Source organism: Glycine max, chromosome 15 (genome assembly GCF_000004515.6).
Source record: "Glycine max cultivar Williams 82 chromosome 15, Glycine_max_v4.0, whole genome shotgun sequence".
NCBI classification, from domain to species: Eukaryota; Viridiplantae; Streptophyta; class Magnoliopsida; order Fabales; family Fabaceae; genus Glycine; species Glycine max.
The window spans coordinates 8,729,002-8,748,279 of record NC_038251.2 but is presented as its reverse complement, the minus strand read 5'-3'; the positions used below and the strand labels follow the sequence as shown (position 1 = coordinate 8,748,279).

The 19,278-nt window shown below is 31.2% G+C and overlaps 2 protein-coding genes across 3 annotated transcripts; both read left to right on the top strand.

Annotated features, from left to right (window-relative positions):
• The first annotated feature begins 4,145 nt into the window (after positions 1 to 4,145).
• LOC100805837 (homeobox protein SBH1-like) lies at positions 4,146 to 11,613 on the top strand. 2 transcript variants are annotated; one of them, XM_006596988.4, is made up of 5 exons: positions 4,146 to 5,063; positions 5,156 to 5,393; positions 5,805 to 6,063; positions 10,178 to 10,419; positions 11,166 to 11,613. In XM_006596988.4, exons 2-5 carry the CDS (start codon positions 5,181 to 5,183, stop codon positions 11,367 to 11,369), a joined length of 918 nt encoding a protein of 305 aa, XP_006597051.1. In that variant the 5' UTR covers positions 4,146 to 5,063; positions 5,156 to 5,180; the 3' UTR covers positions 11,370 to 11,613. The 2 variants fall into 2 exon arrangements, with proteins under 2 accessions (XP_006597051.1, NP_001242710.2); NM_001255781.3 differs by having other exon boundaries at positions 4,835 to 5,393; positions 11,166 to 11,609.
• A 2,062-nt stretch (positions 11,614 to 13,675) lies between these two features.
• LOC100805298 (39S ribosomal protein L46, mitochondrial-like) lies at positions 13,676 to 18,700 on the top strand. The gene is made up of 7 exons (NM_001361141.1): positions 13,676 to 13,784; positions 14,337 to 14,489; positions 15,155 to 15,220; positions 17,052 to 17,126; positions 17,789 to 17,918; positions 17,997 to 18,122; positions 18,261 to 18,700. The coding sequence occupies exons 2-7, from the start codon at positions 14,338 to 14,340 to the stop codon at positions 18,402 to 18,404; spliced, it is 693 nt and encodes a 230-aa protein (NP_001348070.1). The 5' UTR covers positions 13,676 to 13,784; position 14,337; the 3' UTR covers positions 18,405 to 18,700.
• The last annotated feature ends 578 nt before the right edge of the window (positions 18,701 to 19,278 follow it).

The window sequence follows — 19,278 nt, the reverse complement described above, 5'->3', positions numbered from 1 at the left end:
ACACAAGTTTTTACATCTTTTTTTTTTATATAAGCTATTATATAGTAGCTCTGTAAAAACAACAGGAATAAAATGTAAAATGTACATCTTATTATTATTATTATTAAAAACAAAGTTGTTGGTTATTAACAATTTTTTTTTGTACTATTAGCTATTAATTTATTATTCGATATTTTTTGTCCAATATTAAAAACTATCTATTTATTTTTCTAAAATATACTAGTATATGTATAAAAAATGAAAATAATTAAATCTAGTGTTGTGTGATATTAATTGTAATATTTAAATAGTAAAAATGACGTTAATAAATGAAGAAAAATATTCATTATCCATCCTGTACGAAATCTAGTGCAGGGAGATTTAGGACCCACTGATTGGATTGTTCGTCAAGCCAAGGGGGATCATAGTCATCACTCATGTGTCTGAACTGTGAACGGTGAAGCAAGGTAAAATAGTATAATAATATAAGTATGATAAAATTTATAATGTGATAAAAAATATTAATAAAATATTTAAAATAAACGATAGTTATATATGATTATTACTCTAAAATTACTTGACTCTACCCTCAACTTAAACCTTCGTGAAAGCGTTCACACTTCACACAGTTGGGTTCCCCCCTTCCCCTCCGGGGGACTCTCTTCCTCTCCCTTCATTTTCATGGACACACTTTGCCTGTCTCCATTACTTATCATTAAGTTCTTTTTCAACAGGAAAAACAACGTAAAAATCGGGGAGATTTCATGATGGATGAACATGAGCTCAAGTGTGTAATTATTGTATCATTTGTTAATTTGACTGATCGACTCATTATATATTGAATTAAGTAATGTCAGGGAGATTAATGTCTCAAATTTAGATAGAGCGACATTAAAATTATAAAAAATTAAATTAAAATTTACCCTATAAAAAAAAGAGAGAACAATAGACAGAAAAGTGAGTTTTATTTAAATTTTGACGTTTTCCTTCTAAAAGAAAGAACATCTAAGTTCTCTAAAATAAGTAACTCATCATTTTATAAAATAAAATAATTAATCTCAAATATTGTTAAAAAAATAAATTAACTATACTTATATTATGCGTACATACATAACAAATCATAAATGCGTTGGAATATAAATCATTGATTAGCTACTTATATTATTGTTATACTTAACCATTGTAAGTTGATATTAAATAAACAATTGAATATCACTTGAAAATCGGGATTATCCTAGTTTTGAGCAAATTTTAATTATAAGATAATCGAGTTTTATTAAGTGTTGTAAAATAAAATAAAAATATATGATGATATTGGAGCATGTAATCATTTTTCCTTAAAAAATGCATATAGGTAATTAGTATCATATATTGTTTAAAAAATATAGTCATTAAAATTTATTTATTTTACATTTGATAGAAAAATTTAACAATTTTTATCATTTAATATATGTATATAATGCTTTTAGAAGTTTAAATATATATTTAGTATAAAAAGTATTTTATAGAAGTAAAAGGTTTGACAACTTTTTTAGCTAATAAAAAAATGTTAAAAATTAACTAAAATTATCAACCATAGTCAGGTGAGTCTCATATTGTTGTAGAGATTAATTTTATTGTTATACTTAACATTTTGTTGGTATTAGGCTATGTGTTATGTTGTACACGTTCCTTTTTGAATATAGGCATCCAATTAAGAATTGGTTAAGGCCATTTGTCACAATTATATTTTGCTTCTATCCTTTCTTCGAGTTATAACACACATAGCATACGGATAGAATTAGAATAATATGTAAGATAAAATGTCTATTGGATTGAGTCAATTCATCAAGTTTGAAACCCATTAAGTCGACATCTAACCCAATTATACTTGGGTAAAGCTAAAATAAATCCTTTTTTTTTGTGATCTAACTTAACTCGCTAAAATATAGTTGGGTTTATCAAATTCACGGATTGATTATTATCAGCTTACACCCAGTATAATAGTGGAAATACGTGAAAAAGACCTGTTAAGAACTTAATTATGACTTGATCTAACTCATTTATTAAAAACGTTAAGCTTGAACTTTTTTTGTTAAAAGAATAATATTTAATTATGGCAAAAATGCAGGCTAGCATAGCCAGTCGCAAACTGACACAACAATAATGTAAGTCGCCCTCAACAATTAAACAAAGTAAGACAAATGCAAAAAATTTTACGTATATATATATATATATATTCTATTCGTGTGACTACATTGTGTAATTGTTGTTTTTCAAAAAGAAGGGAGGCAATGACATTGGTGTAATTTTAGTTGAAGAAAAAGAAACAAAGATACAGGCAAAAAGAAAAATGAAAAATATAATATTTTTTTATTGTTAATATTAATTATTAGTATTATTAATTTTTTATTAATAGAGAGACTTAACTTGTAATTCTCCTTGATTTTTTGTTAAATATATATCAGCAACATGTAATTTTGATTTGTCATGTAATTTTTTAGGTCCTTAAATATGACATAATTACAATAGTATATTAGATAATATGTAAGATAAAATTATAATCATTGAAAATTTACTCTAAAAATGTCAACAGGAAATTAAGGAAAATAATTATTTACTGTTAAAAAATAATTACAATTGGGAATCTTTTATGATAATAACTTTCCTTATTTGTTTTGCAATTTTATACTCATAATTTTTTTTGAGTAAGAATCTAATATGATGGTAAAAGTTTACATACCCTGTTGAATTAAGTGTACTCGATCCTTGACTATTTATAAAATAATAGTATATGCTTATAAAAAATAGTATAATTATTTGGCTAGAAACTTGAGAGATTTGAAGTGTGGCTAGTGGGTACAATAAGAATAAAGATGCAAAAATAGGTAGAGAGACAGAAATCTGAGCAGCGGAGCAGCCTGAAGTGGTCATTCATTCACGGCGAGATCGACTGTGTCTGTGGAGATTCCTAGACCTGCCCAGTACAGTAAAGTTAGTAGCTCCCTGCCCTGCACATGCAATTTAATTGTGATATCATTATTATCACTCATATGAAGCTATTGCTAGCTCAAATAGTAGTATTAATTTATTATTAGAACTTTCAAGAACTAAGCGTACGTTCAAGTATCAATCAATCAACACAATTTGCTCGATAATGATAACATACTCGTATACACCTAGCTCACATAAGTTACGGTATTAAACATTTATAATCTGACACAATTTAATATCATTATCGAGCTGTTATCATATTTAAGTTAAGGATTTCTTTAATTAGTATTTTTAAGATATTAATTAAAAAAAATAAAAAAATATTTATTGTGTAAATCAAGATAAAAAATTATATCTCTCAATAAAAATATTTTTACTTTAAATTTCTTAACTAATATTCTTAAAACACTTATTAATATTTATTTTTAGGTTAAAAGTAAAAGTATTTATAAGAAACAGTAATAGAAAAATTAAATATATAATAGTTAATAATTAATAATTTGTTATTAAAATGACATCATACCTTACTGGCTCTTAGAAAATCAATTCTTATAGTTGTAGTACTTTTTATAACAGAAAACATTATATTTCAAATTGAAGTGTACTCAAGAAAAAAAATGAAATGAAGAGTATAACCGGGAGAGGGGGACAATGGGAAGCGACAATGTGTACGTAACCTGATGGAGGTGCTTTCACTACGGTATTTTACGGGAAGTGATGCTACGCTAGGCCTTTATTAATTATTATATTAGGGACGAGGGATATCATATGGGATATAGAGATGAACTATGGTGCTGGAAATAGATCGAGAAAAAAGGGGTTGCTGAGAGGAAGAGACATTCGGACTGTCCCACAAACTTTACCAGCTTTATTTACTCACCTGCAGACGCGCTTTTTCCATGGTTAATTATACTGTATCGTATTAAATTAGATCATACTAGTATACTATATACTACCATAGGAAGAGAGAGAAGTAAGCATCATCATATAGTAAATATTCATGTTTAGACTTTAGTATTAATAGTAACTAACGCTAATGTTAAAACACTAAATACATCTATTTTGGAGCTAACAAGAAGAACAAATTAGGTTTGATAAATTAAATCCCTAATGTTCTGTTAAATGTTGGTACTTGTTTGTGGGACTAGAGAATTTTTTAATCACTGTGGTGAGAAGATCGAGGACAAATAGGGTGAGAATATTAAATGAGTGGAGGGATTGCCATCAAAGTGTAGAGAGAGAGAGAAGGAAGGGTTGATTTTGATTCCGTGCCCCATAAACATAAACATAAACATAAACCATCTCATCTTTCTCCATTGATGGCCAGTAGTGGGTAACTTGTTTTTCTTCCTCGATTTGATCGTTCCTTCTCTCTCTCTATTGTGTTTTGTTTTATGCCAGGAATGGCAGCGTATCAGTGGCAGTGCAGGAAAAGAGAGGGAGAGTTTTCATTGGGAAGGTAAAAGCTTTTGTTTGTAGCAGTGAAACCTCGCCCCCTTCTCTTCATCGCTACTAGTAGTAACTCATCGTTTTCTCGGTGTGCCCCGCGTGCGCTCTGCTGTGTCTTCTCACTCACACCAGAGGTGTAACCGTGTAACCACTAGAATCATTTATTCATTAATGCTGGCAACAGTGGCATGGAAAGAAAGATTAATTTTTCCAAAGGAAAGAAAAACCCTCTGCAGGCTTTGCCAGATAAGCCAAGTGGGAAAACCAAACCCTCTATTAGTACTTACTTCATGTAACTGACTATAGCCACCACTATCACTATTTAGGATTTTCTGTAAAAAGCCTGATACTCTTTTACCATAAAACCCGGGAGAGCCCTGGAAGACAAACATCTTCATTCAGACTTCATAAAATAAAATAGAGAAGTGTTTTTTTGTTTTTTTGGTTTGTTGTAATTAAGGCTAGCTAGTGAGTGTGTTCTACAACTGTAGTGAGCTACAGAAGGTGGTGGTAGTAGTAGGCAAAAAGGATAAGACAGTGAGTGTGTATGTTGTTGACAAGCAAAAGCCATGGAGGGTAGTAGTTGCTCTAATGACACTTCTTATTTGTTGGCTTTTGGAGAAAACAGTGGTGGGCTATGCCCAATGACGATGATGCCTTTGGTAACTTCCCATCATGCAACAAATCCTAGTAATCCTAGTAATAATACTAATAATAATGAAAACACAAACTGTCTCTTCATTCCCAACTGCAGTAACAGTTCTGGAACTCCTTCTATCATGCTCCACAACAACAACAACACTGATGATGATAACAACAAAACCAGCACTAACACTGGGTTAGGGTACTATTTCATGGAGAGTGACCACCATCACCGCAACAACAACAACAATGGAAGCTCCTCCTCCTCTTCCTCTTCTGCTGTCAAGGCCAAGATCATGGCTCATCCTCACTATCACCGTCTCTTGGCAGCTTACGTCAATTGTCAGAAGGTTAGAAAAGAAAAAGAAAAAGCTTAACTTTAACTGCTCTTGTGTGATGTGTATATGCACACCCCCAACACCCCCTCTATGTGTAAAAGAGGTAGACAAATTTTGACTCAGTGGTTGAAAACGATCGATGCATAATTATATTAATTAGTTTCTGCACACTAGCTTTCTTTGGCAAGTTCGGATCTGAGTTGTGTGGCATGTGTACTGTGAAACTGTGGACTTGTTTTTTTTTTTTTTTTCCTTGTTTCTTTCTACTAATAACACTATGTTGATATGGCAAAGAAGTCAAATAAAAGAACCCACCCTTTAAAGCAAAAGTGATATAGACAGTTATTTGCTTCATGGAAATTATTATATCATGTTTTTTTTTTGGTGATACATGGTTTTTAGTTTTCACACGTTCCTTTGCAGGTTGGAGCCCCACCGGAAGTGGTGGCAAGGTTAGAAGAAGCATGTGCTTCTGCAGCGACAATGGCTGGTGATGCAGCAGCAGCAGCTGGATCAAGCTGCATAGGTGAAGATCCAGCTTTGGATCAGTTCATGGAGGCTTACTGTGAGATGCTCACCAAGTATGAGCAAGAACTCTCCAAACCCTTAAAGGAAGCCATGCTCTTCCTTCAAAGGATTGAGTGCCAGTTCAAAAATCTTACAATTTCTTCCACCGACTTTGGTGATGACCCTCTTCCTCTCTCTATCTTCTCAAAATATTCTGCATATTTAAAAATATAAAGGTTTAACTAACAATTTTTTGGGTGTTATATTCGTGCTATTCTTCTTGTGAGGATTAAAGTTCCATTAAAGGAATATTATGCCGGATCACCAAAATGAAACTTCCAATCTAATTGGAAAACAATAACTAAGAAACTGTCAAAGCTTTATTATTTTTTTTACCAACGTTAAATGCTTGGTATTTGATGTTTGAGTAATTGACTAGCCATGCATGCCTATATTTCAAGGAAGTGTGATTTTGTTAGGATTGAAAGGTGCTGAAAGTTGATGAAGCACCACTTTTTCTTTTCAACTTTAAAAATCTATATGAATCATTGGGCTATACGCTCTCTTTTGAACGATATATTTTATTATTCTGGTAGCTAGTCTTTGAATGTGAGCGTTTCAAATACTAGCAATGGGTGACCTTGTTCAAAGCGTGGCTTTGTCTGTCAAAGTGTAGATGGTGGTATGGTACATACCTGCTTCCTCTTCTCGGTGTTAGTGCATTGAATGAACTGTTTTGGTATCTTTCTAATTCGTCATTTCGTGTATGCATGATATTGACATATATCCAGCTGTTTTTTTTTTGGGGGGGAAATATAAGACTTTAGTCACATTCTTGTCTATCTATTTCGCCAATATTTGAACTTTACCGGGATTCTAAGGTTTGGCTGGTTTTGCTTCCTTTATATTGTTAAAGATTATTATACTTGAAATGAACAGAAAGATGGATGGAAGTGTCGAAGGCAGCTTGCTGGTAAATTTAGGTCTGGTAAATAACCTAGGAATTAGGGTTTCTTCTGCAGTGGTGCCCAGGAGTGGTAATTGCGGGGTTGGGAGTTGGCTAGATACTCTCATTGGAAATGTAATAATATGCAGACGAAAAAGTGGGCAGAAAAGAGCTGAAGTTCTTTGGGGATAAGTGCTGAATTTTTAAATTTTCCAGAGTGAATTTCTAAAACTAGCAAAAAACATACTACAATAATTCTTGCAATTATATATATATATATATATATATATATATATATATATATATATATATATATATATACACACACACACACTAGCGGAAGCCTTTTATTCCTTTTAATTATACCCGTGCCTCTACCTAAGTTTTAAATACTATTATATAGACATCTATAACAGTGGATGAGGTTGAAAATTTTAATATCCATTTTGTTTTCTTAGGGCAATGGTTAATTTTAGGCTTTTCGTGAAAATTATGGGAATATATATTTGTATTTTTTGGTAGGGAGGGGGAGATGTATTTGCACTAGGAGTATTAAGGAAATTATATTTTCTGACATTTTCATTTTTTAGTCTTGATTCTTAAATCATAATGGTTGGCAACAATTTTAATATAAAATAAATAGTTATTAATTTTATTTCTTAATTTTTATTTTATCTTGGATAATAAGAAAATGAAGGGTAACAAGTTTGATCTGAATTTTTCTCTTCGTTGTCATTTTAATGTATGGGTCAGTAAATGAATTTGCTAAATCATTGATTCAACTCAATTCAACTTGGTATCATTTGCAATGGAAAAGATAACTTGAAAGAACTCTTTGGCGAGATGTTTTTCACTGTTGAGAATGGTGAGAAAACATATTGGATAAAATAGATTGAGAGTGGAACTCGTGGAAAAGATTTTCTACCATCAGTAGAGAAAACGGGGTAGAAGAGAGAAAATTAATCGAATGACAAATACCCTTATCCTAATTAAATTTTGGGATAACAGCCATTTTAGTCCTATAACTTTCAGTTAACTTCAAATTAGTCCTTGAATGTAGAAAATCCCCTTTTTTAACTCCTAAAACTATGAAATGCTTAGCTGAATGACTTTTTGATAGTTTATGGACTTAAGGTGGCTATTTACTCTATATTGACTTTTTTTTTATTAGAACTAATCTAAAGTTGATGGGAAGTTAAAGGATTAAAGTGGCTATTTACTTTATGTTTTGGTATGTTGTTAATAGGCTTTAAATGTTACTCAACATGATTACAATTTCTTACTTTTCTCTCTATTTTTTCCCCATTCAAACTAGAGAAAAAAAAATATTTTTCTCTTTATTTTCCTGTCTTTTACATTTGTTTTCTCTCTGTATCGAAATTCCAAATGATGCGGTTATTATTTATTATGGTAATAGGTCCTTGTAGTAAGGGAAACCTTTTACGATTGATCGGTGGTAAGTGGAATTTTGATCCTCCCTGTCCCAAATTCCTAATTAAAAGTAGAAATTGAACACACCAAGGAGTGTCTCTGTGCATCTTTTAATTCGTATCAAGCCATTGGGCTTTTTCTTAAAGGGTTTGGTTAGTCTTAAAGAGTTTAAGCGCTGTTAGGATTGTTGGTCCTTAGCAACAATGATGAATTCAAAATTTTCAGTTGTGTCGCCCTATTTGTTTTCTTAAAAAATATTTGTGTAATTTCAAAAGTGTGACTATGCATATTAATTGCTTTTTTTCAGAAAGGTTCTTGTCTCTACAAGTGCAGATGCATTTGGCACACTTGTTCTTAGAATTATGACCATACTGTTGCGGTACTAATTTCTTTGCACGTCTTAAACTGGAAATGGATGCACACACTGTTATATCAACACAATACTGATTGTTCATTGAAATCTACAATTGAATGACAGTCATAAATATTAGTCAAACTTTACTGCTGTTGATGACTATGAATGAAAATGATTAAAATCTTATTTCCTGTTGCTCTGGACATAATCCTGACCAAGTTTTAGTGAATCACTGTTTTCTACCTTCCACTTATTGATGCAAATTGTTTACAAGATTCAATTCGAGTTGAGAAAACTAATTTAATAGTGTCGATCAAGATCTTTATGTTCTTGTTCCCTTTATGTGTTGGTTTTTCAATTATGGAAGTCTCCTTGTATATCTTTTGTGTAATGCGTCGTTCTGCCCAAAAAGACTGTTCAGGGTGGTGGATATCTCCCTTGGTATATTATACCCAGAAAAAAATCTCCCTTAGTATTTTTTTCTCTCTACTTATTTATTATGCATATGTTTAATATGGAAATCACTCTATTAATGTTGTTTGCTCCTTGATATTTTAATTGTAGTCTATATTTTTATACCACAAAATGGCAATGCATTTTCTACTTGATAAATAATGATCATGAGAGTTCTGGAAGCCTTTGATTTTGTGTGTATAAGCTATTCTTACACCTCGATCTTTTCTTCGTTACAACTTTTGTCTCCCCCTGGTTTTAATTTCTGCATAGGAATAAGCTCTATATAGGCTTGACTAGGGTCTATGCATGTATATTGATAAAGTAGCGCTTCATAATTTGTTTATTTATTTTGTTGGTAAAAAGTACTTCATAAGTTACATATTAGAGAAGTATACATTCACGAGGAGTATACTTTTTCGTCCCTAACTTTGTCTGGTCTGAAGAAAAAGGGAGCGTCCATTATCTGAGTTTTGATCCATGGAATAATGTTTTACATTGGCGCGCGGCTCTTTATCCTATGCACCAATTCAAGTGCAAACTTTCATGGGTGAAATCAATTATTTTCTAATGATTGCAAGTTGTACTTGTAGTTATTCTTTCCTTAAATCATTTTAAATTCTCCTACAATATTCCTCTTAGTAGGTTATATTATATTTTATTTGCTAAATATTAAGATTATATTATATGATATAATATTAAATTAACCATCCATCTTGGTGCTACCAAGATTTCTCTTTAACAATAATTTAGAGACTCGGATTTTTATATTGATTTAAGAATTGACTGGATTGTTATTTACTGCTTGGAATTTGTTTTATTTTGGTTGAACTTAAGTATCTCCAGCCCAATGCATTCAAATCCTATTGAGTAGCTTACCTTTTTTAATAGATGTCATTTTTTAATACATGTTTAAAGTAGTATAATTATTTGTCAATCATATCACAACATGTTTATGTTGATATATGCTTCTTTTTTACTTATAATGAGATATTAATGATAAAACTTACTATATTGAATCAAGCGTTTTCTTTTCTAAGATATGTATACTATCCTATTAGTATCTAATCTTATCATAATTGAGTTGATTCATATGATGATCAGCTTGCAACGAGGGTGCTGAGAGGAATGGATCATCTGAAGAGGATGTTGATCTACACAACATGATAGATCCCCAGGCAGAGGACAGGGAATTAAAGGGTCAGCTTTTGCGCAAGTACAGCGGATACCTGGGCAGTCTGAAGCAAGAATTCATGAAGAAGAGGAAGAAAGGAAAGCTACCTAAAGAAGCAAGGCAACAATTACTTGAATGGTGGAGCAGACATTACAAATGGCCTTACCCATCCGTATGTTGAATCTATTACTCAGTCCTTTCCTAATGATTTGATAAATAGCTAATTAAAGGAGTGATTACTTTTAGGTTTAATTATTAATTATTAATTTGGTTTCAATACTTGTCCACACTTTTTCTGTTTTGACCCTATAGTTAAAATTGTAAGCTTTAGTCCTTGAATGAGCAAATTTAATGCGATTTGGTCTTCTGACGTTGATCACTACAAAATGTTTTCGGCGGTTGTTAAATTGCTGGAAAATCTCTTCCACAATAGACATTTTCTGGCAGTTTTACTCCAACATATAATTTTTTTAGTCTTAATCCTCATTTCATCACGGGAAAGAGATGACTCTGACTAATCTTGAGTTTGATTAGAAGGTAAGTAAAACTTAATAAAAAATTATGTGTCAAAGATCAAACTTGAAGTGAAATGAATATGCTTGTTTAGGACTTAAACTAACGATTTTTACATGTAAAATCAAAATAATAAAAAGCAAACAAGTAGAGACTAAATTAATAATTAAACATTACTTTTTGTAATAAAGTATCCTCTTTAATACTCTTTTCAACACTTATTTGTGGAAATTCATTTGTGTTTTACTCAATGTTACCATTATCAAATTAAAGAGACTCGTGAATTTTGACTAATTAAATTGTGCTGTTTGTACTTTTAGTTTTAATAATATAAATACTTATAGATCCCTTAAAAAAATGAGAACAGCTTTCATAATTTACATGGTATTTTTAATTGAATAACAGGAGTCACAGAAGCTGGCCCTTGCAGAGTCGACAGGTCTGGATCAGAAGCAAATCAACAACTGGTTTATTAATCAAAGGAAACGGCACTGGAAGCCTTCAGAGGACATGCAGTTTGTGGTGATGGATCCAAGCCATCCACACTATTACATGGATAATGTTCTGGGCAATCCATTTCCCATGGATCTCTCCCATCCAATGCTCTAGAAAAGTATCCATCCTTTGTGGGCTGATAATAGATTCATAAGCTCGTGCTGTCACTTATTAAAACCTTAAGCAATTATTAATTAATATGCTTTCTAGTGCTCATATAAGCATTCTAAGAAATCCTAGATTGCTATATACTATATTTATAGTACGCAGGTGTATCCTGCTAGCTTAAAGAGACGGTCCTTTGTGTGGATCATCTAGTTCAAGGAGTTATGAATAAATAAAATTCCATAAATTTAAAGCTTTTGATGCGTCAGTGCTTTTTTTATTATTATTACTTCCATGCAAGGTATCAATATTGTTTCCGCGCTACCTATTTTTTTATTCTATAAATATGCTTCCCTTTCTTTGAAAGTAATTGAATACATAATAATGTGATTCAATAATCATATTAAAAGTTTACATTATCAATATATATATATATATATATATATATATATATATATATATATATATATATATATATTTATTTTTTTTTTAAATTTGTTTTTGAAATATTCTATTCTGTTTAATATATTGTTTGTGAAGAATATTAGTGGTCATGTAATATTATTTTAGAATATTTTATTATTTAAGACTTTATCTAGATTATAAATTATTTTATAATTTATTTGTTAAACATTTTTAGCAATTGATTTGAGTGTATAATGAATTTTTGTGAATAGCTTAATTCATAAGCCGTTGTTCTTTTTCTCCAAACCCCAATCAGGATCCTCAAAATACAAATAAATATTAAATTTTAAAGATTCCATCTTATCGCATGCAGATGGAAGCAATGTTGCGTATCTGCTTTGATCCATCAAACAATAATAGCCAACAAACGCTAAGTATATAGTATTTATGATCATGATTAATGCTCTGCTCAATTGATTTTTTTGCAGAGAATGTTCCTTATTTTTTATAAGATATGTCGAAGAAAATGAGAGAATTCAAATGATAAAATTACTTATTCTATTAAAAATGTGTCAAAAGCAAATTACATTGTATTTGACTACACAAAAGACAATTTGACCACTGATGCAAGAGTTTGAGTGTTTATCAAGAAAGATAAGCGGAATGTTTTATCAATATATTTTGATAAACTGATGACATACGTTTAATGTTTTAACAAATACCTCATTAAAAGACGATATGCAGATGGAAGAAGAAAGTTGTTCAGGAAAACAAGTCTTCCTCATTAAATCTATAAATAGAAAAAGTTTTGAAATGTTAAAGTTAGAGACCCGAATAATGATCAACACTAACAAGTATTCAAATTCCTTGTACAAGTTTTTCTAAGTTTTCTTATGCTCTTAAAATATCTTATAAATCATGTGCATAGTGATAGGAAACTTCATTTGTATACACGTCTGGTCTATAAGATGATAATAGTCACATGTGCATCATCCTACCTTTAACAAATATTTTGCTTTGAAACCAAAAATGACTTTGTAGTAAGAAAAAATACTTAGATTATTTGCTTTGAGTAAAAAGAATACGTGTATCTAAAAGATAGTAAAATTTGATGTAATACTAAAAATTAGATATAATCTCACTAATTATGATGAACCAATCTAAATTGTTGTGTTACATCTCTTTTTATCTAATTTTATTAATTATCATTGAATTGTGAGTTCTTCAGAAAACAGTTCTTCAAAAGCTTTGATAAAATCGCTTTATTAAAATCATCTTCTGAGTACTTTATAAGACAATGTCTAATTTTACCAGAAGGTTTGTGATATTTTTTTTTTTAAAATCACAATTTAACTCTATTTTCTGCCTTTACAAGAGAATCATATTGTTGATATTCTTTTATGGTCCTACTGCTTATTTCCTCTAGGTTATTTTTGAAATATATAACTCAGCCCATTCTGTTTAAGACTGTTAAATAATATTCGTTAAAAAATTTTACAATATATTTTTAATTAAAATATTAAGTAAAATAGTTTTAATCTACGAGATTAACTCTACTCACTTGTTAGTTGTTTAAATATATACTTAAATTTTAAAAAATAATTAAAAATAAAATAATGAGACAAATTCTCTCTTTATATATATATATATATATATATATATATATATATATATATATATATATTTATATAAATAGATTTTTATATGATTGTTTACAAATTATTTATATAAAATTAAAATGTGAAAATAAATTTTAAACAATAATAAAATAATTATATATATATATATATATATATATATATATATATATTGAATTTTAAAATAATTAAATGTTATTTTCTAAAAAATATATATTAAGTGACTTGTAAACGGCATCGTTTAGCTTTGATGCTTTTGCTTTTGCTCCCTCTCTCCCCTACTTCCAAAACCCTTCTTCACTTCTCCAGTTCCCATTGCTGCAACAGCTACCTCATATTGTTCCGAATGGAATGATATTGCCGGGTGATACGCTTGCTTAACGTAAGAAAGCTCTTTTCTTTCTCTATTTGGGCATTGCTATTTCTTTCTTTTATCTCTGCTTTGTATCGCTCTTTCTCTAAATTATAGATTCTGATCCAAAGGAAACCCCCAACGCCATTAGATAAGTGACACGCTGTTGCATCGAATTCAATATTTGCGTTGGAAACTTTTCAATTTATGTTGCGTTTGGGATAATTTAAGTTATTGATTGCTTTCTTAGATATGTATTTCTATTTTCAATTTCAAGCTCATGTTGTTACTTGTTAGTACTGTCTTTGCTGAGATTTTGTTTTGAAATTTTAGCACTGATATGTGACAGGAGTTAAAGATGTCAGTTTTTTTAAAACCATAAACCATGTGTTATTTTGTTGTGAATAGCAGTAGCAGCTGAGAAATGTTGTTTTCATGTTGACTGCATTGGTAACCAGCTGCTAAGGCATCTACAGGAAACAAGAATAATGAAATTGCAAATAGAAAATATTTTCCCTCTCCATTTGTTCATTTATTTGTTTTGATTCTTTTTGTGCATCTAATGGTTCTGCTTACATCCAGGATGAAGATGTCACTGGTTCAACTTCGACCTCTCTTGACAAGGCGAGGGTTCAGCGCAAGCTCTGAGAACCTTGTTGCTTCTGTGCTCTTTGAGAGACTGCCAGTGGTCATTCCCAAAATTGACCCTGTAGTTTATGCATTTCAAGAATTCTCGTAACTTTCTCTCTGCTTTCATTGACTTTGTTATTATGCTCTGCTTGGATAAAAAAAAAATACACCCAAGATAAAATGAATTGGGTATTTGGCCTTTATTTAGTCTTGGATATGTAGTCATACTGTCATAGAAGATATTAATCCACTTTTCAAGATAAAAGGTGTGCTGCTGCTGGAGGACTGTAGAGAAGGAAATGATGTCATGTCAAGCTGAAGTCTTGAAATTATACTCACTTTTGTGAATTTGGTGATTTGTAAACTAGGTTCAGGGTGAAGTATGTTTAGATAAATTCTAGTGCTGAACATCCCATTTTCCAGCTCCTCATATTATCTAATTGAAAATATGGAAAAAAAAAACTTGTATTCTTGTTCACTGTCTTATACTCTTATGTCTTCAGTGAATTCTTGTTTGCTCAAACTATATGAAGTAAAAAGAAAGTAATATTTAATGCAATGCTATTTTCACTTTCTTCCTCTTCTAATTTTAAAGACGGAAAAATGAGGTTAAGGCTTGAAACATGAGGATTTGCTATTAATATTTCTTTGTCGAATGGCTTTGTTGTGGTTTGCTACTTTGCTTAGTAAACTTGAAGAACCTGTTTTAGCAGTGATTGTTATACTAACTTTATCTTTTTTTATATTTTTTCTGGGGTTTGTATGGTTAGGTTTCGATGGCGACAACAATATCAACGCAGATATCCTGATGAATTTCTAGACAAATCTGATGCTAGGTATAAGTTCACAAGTGACAAGACTATGTCTATAGTTTTAATTTTTTGGTTATTTAAACTTAATTTGAAAGAGAGAGATCATTAGATGGCACTTTAATAGTATATACAAAAAATATATTTGTAAGTTTCATGAGAGTTGAAAATTGTTTTTTCTGTTAAAGTTCTATTTTATGTGAATTCTCTCAAATGGATGCAAGGGAGGCATTTATCTATATATTCAATAGAAAATGGAAGTGAAAATTGAGTATATTGCTAATTAGCTGTACTGTAAAAAAATTCGGTTAAATTAGCCTGTAGGTCCCCATATTATTACAAAAAGTTTAATTAGACCCCTATACTTTATTTTTTTTTAATTGGGTCCCTATATTAATTTTAAATTTGTAATCAGGTCCCTATGCTAACTTGTGAGGAATCTGTAAGACTTGATGGAATATTCCATCATATACACACACGTAGATGCGAACCTTAAACCAATACACCTGAGTAGATTACAGAGGTGCGAACCCTAAACCACAAACTGCTACAAAGGTGATTAAGGAGGTGCGAATAACATTACAAACAAATTAAGAATTAATCACACAACATGGTTGGGGTTACGGTCTGGGAGATACGAAATCCACATTTTAGGGTTGAGTTACGGTTTGGGAGATAATGAATGGTTGGGAATGAAAAACAAGGGGTGTTGAGGCAGGCAGATAAAAAAATTTAAAAATTCCATCTGTAACAGTAACACCATTTGGGCTGATATGGAATAACACATGACATCTATGTGTGTGTGTGTGTGTGTATGATGAATATTCCGTCAAGTCTAACAGATTCTTCACGGAAAATTAACATAGGGACATAATTACAAATTGAAAATTAATATAGGGACTCAATTAAAAAAAATAAAGTATAAGGACCTAATTAAAAATTTTGTAATAGTATGGGGACCTACAAACTAATTTAACTGAAAAATTCATTCCCTCCTTCCTCAAGACCAGCGAAATATCAAAACTATTATGCATAACAGGGGAATTAAAAAGCCAATAGATAGCTAAACAGAAGTCAAAAACTAATTGTTAGATTAAATGAAAAGTATTCAAGAATATCTTTATTATATCTTTGAGTATTTATATTATCTCTTAGGTCTGATTTCCAGATTTCCTTATTATCTCAAGTTAGGATTGTTTCCTTGTTTAATTAGTATTATGTTCTAGTATTAGTATGCTTAAATTTGGGCTAAGGACATAACTCAACCCCACAATTTTGGCTTGTAAGATGAGGACTGCCCAAGTTTTATGATGACTATATTGACAATATCTCTAGTTGATTTAGGATCTCAATATATTCTTCATGCTTAGGACTGAACATTTGGAGCGTTGTGGATAAATGTGGGTGCCCTAATAACAATACCCTCTCCGTCACACCTATTAATAGACACCTAAAGCACGGACAAATATGGGTGTAACCCAATAACAGATCTAGGATAGACTCAAACACCATTTTAAAATTTAGGCTTAGGGTCTAACTCAATGTCACAAAACTAGCTTGTTAGGCGAGGATTGCCCAAGCCTTATAATGACTACACTGGCCATATCGTTAGTTGATGTAGGATCTCAACAATCCCTATAAAGTTAGTGATACCACCAATAATTATTTAACTTGTTTTGCTATATTTGACTCACTGACTGTAATTATGATGCAATGACAAAAATGTTTCATATTTTTTCCCCCTCTTTCATTCTCTTTTTCCTAATGCATGCATTGATATGCTTAAGAGTTATCACAGCTGGCAATACAGATGGTCCCTTCTTATCATATATTCTCATGAAAAATATATTACTTCCAGGGGTAAAGGTGATTATCAGATTGACTATGTGCCAGCACCAAGAGTCACTGAAGCTGACAAAAACAATGATCGAAGGTATGCACCAATTTGAGTAGACTGACCACATTTTAATTTACAGTAAGAAAATGCTTTGTTTCAATTTCTGGAATATGTGAAGGAAAATGAATGCTATGCAAGAGAGGCCATCATACCAATACTTGGGATTTCTCATATGAAATATCAACTTAGCTCTTATCTTCACCTCATCTTCCTTGGAAGTAGACAAATGTCTATTTTCTGTAGCATGGTGTTTAGTTACGTATGATTGTAGTATATTAATTAGCAAGGGCTATTTAGAATTTAGATTCCATTTTTATTTCCTTGCCTGCCTTATTTGGTGATTGAATGAATTTAGCTTTGACAAATTGATGATTATATAATGTTTATGCAAGCTTGCATTTGGATATTTAGGTTGTACTCATCTTTAGTCTTTATGAAAGCCTTCCTAGTAATGTTATACAGCAGCTGTTATTAGTTCAAACTGAGAAATACGCTTGTGCTAGGGCAAGGACCAATGCTCATTCTGTGACTTAGGTAACAGAGTCAAAACTAAATATAACTTAAATGCTTTGAGGAGATAGAGAAACTTACCTAGGCTTATCCCTGTTATTTTTCATTATTTTAAAGAAACGAATTTGCTTTCAGACATATTTGCTGCGTGATTGCATATACTTACTTGTTACTACTTGTCTACGTAGGTCATTACAAAGAGCTCTTGATAGAAGACTCTACCTTCTCCTCTATGGTAATGCATATGGTGCTCCAAGCGGGAAGCCTGTGTGGCATTTTCCTGAGAAAGTTTATGAATCTGAGGACACCATGCGCAAGGTTAAGTTGTAACATTATTATATGGCTTTCCTCTTATTTCTTTCCTTCTTTTCCATGTTAACTTTTGAAATTTTGCAGTGTGCAGAATCTGCATTGAAATCAGTCTTAGGAGATCTTTCTAACACATATTTTGTTGGAAATGCTCCAATGGCCCATATGGTTGTTCAGCCTACAGAAGACCAGTCTAGATCCACATCTTTTAAGGTATATTTTATACGAACATTGTGGTACTTCTGGTCTATTAATTGAAGGCTGACATCTTTCAATATGTTATCCTTGCCTCTTCATGTGAAAATTGATTATACTTGCTTATTCTTTCTCTTTGCTGAAATCTTCTGCCAGAGATTCTTCTTCAAGTCTCAAGTTATTGCCAAAAACAAATTCAACATCGGAAAATGTGAGGATCATGTCTGGGTGACAAAGGATGAACTGATGGAGTATTTTCCCGAGCAAGCTGAGTTTTTAAACAAGATGATCATTAGCTGATGACAATGGAGGATAGTTGTTTAGTTGAAACTATTGCAAATTAGCTCTAAATGACAGTGAGGGACCTTGAAAGAAGATCAAGCTAGCATAGTTTTTCTGGGCATAACTGAAGATTTCAATTTGAAGTTACACTTAACATCCCAAATTTGCCCAATTTTATTGACAATTATGTTTGGATATCTATCTTACCAGTTCACCAACTAGTCTTGTTTTAGAGTTCAAAGTAACACTTGTTTCTCTGTGTTCCCGAGAATGTCGCCCAATTTTTTGGTCTTGAGCAGTAGTACCGGTTGCCTTGACAGTTAAGTTATATTTTAATAATTTTTCTTAACTGAAAATGTTTGTGAAAGGAAATGGTTTTATCTACTAGAAGCTTGCTTCTATCAAAAGAAAATTGTCAAAAGAAAAAAAATTGTGGAGAGCGAACTATTTGTGAATTTAGCAATCATTAGATAGTTTGGACGTGTGCTTAGATTTAAATGTGATAGGAACCGTTTTCCCTTGACGCTTTGTTCAACTAGTCATATATGAATTCAGTTTCAAGGCTCGTACATATTACATGCACCTCCTATTTATTTTTATTTTTTACGGTAGGAAGTACATCCACATTTTTACCCCCTTTGAAACCGGTCAATTTAATATTTTAAAAATTGGTGTTGGTCTCACTTCTACATTCTATCTTAATTTGAATCTTTCATTTCTTTTTTTTTTTTTTACTTTCACACTATTTCATTTCTTTAAACCAAACATACTCTTAAAAGTAGATTTTTGTACACCACTGATAGTTGTAGAAAGGGACTATTTATTTAGCAAACGATGAATGAAAAAAAAAAGCTGAAATATAAATCTAGTTCTAAGTTTGCATTTTTTGTTC

Bases quoted from the DNA above. Each gene is read 5' to 3' on its own strand.
- LOC100805837 (NM_001255781.3), top strand. From the start codon at position 4,971: ATGGAGGGTAGTAGTTGCTCTAATGACACTTCTTATTTGTTGGCTTTT. The intron at 5,394-5,804 runs GTTAGAAAAGAA...GTTCCTTTGCAG, and splicing joins CTTACGTCAATTGTCAGAAG to GTTGGAGCCCCACCGGAAGT. The intron at 10,420-11,165 runs GTATGTTGAATC...ATTGAATAACAG, and splicing joins ACAAATGGCCTTACCCATCC to GAGTCACAGAAGCTGGCCCT.
- LOC100805298 (NM_001361141.1), top strand. From the start codon at position 14,338: ATGAAGATGTCACTGGTTCAACTTCGACCTCTCTTGACAAGGCGAGGG. The intron at 14,490-15,154 runs GTAACTTTCTCT...TTGTATGGTTAG, and splicing joins TATGCATTTCAAGAATTCTC to GTTTCGATGGCGACAACAAT. The intron at 17,127-17,788 runs GTATGCACCAAT...TTGTCTACGTAG, and splicing joins GACAAAAACAATGATCGAAG to GTCATTACAAAGAGCTCTTG.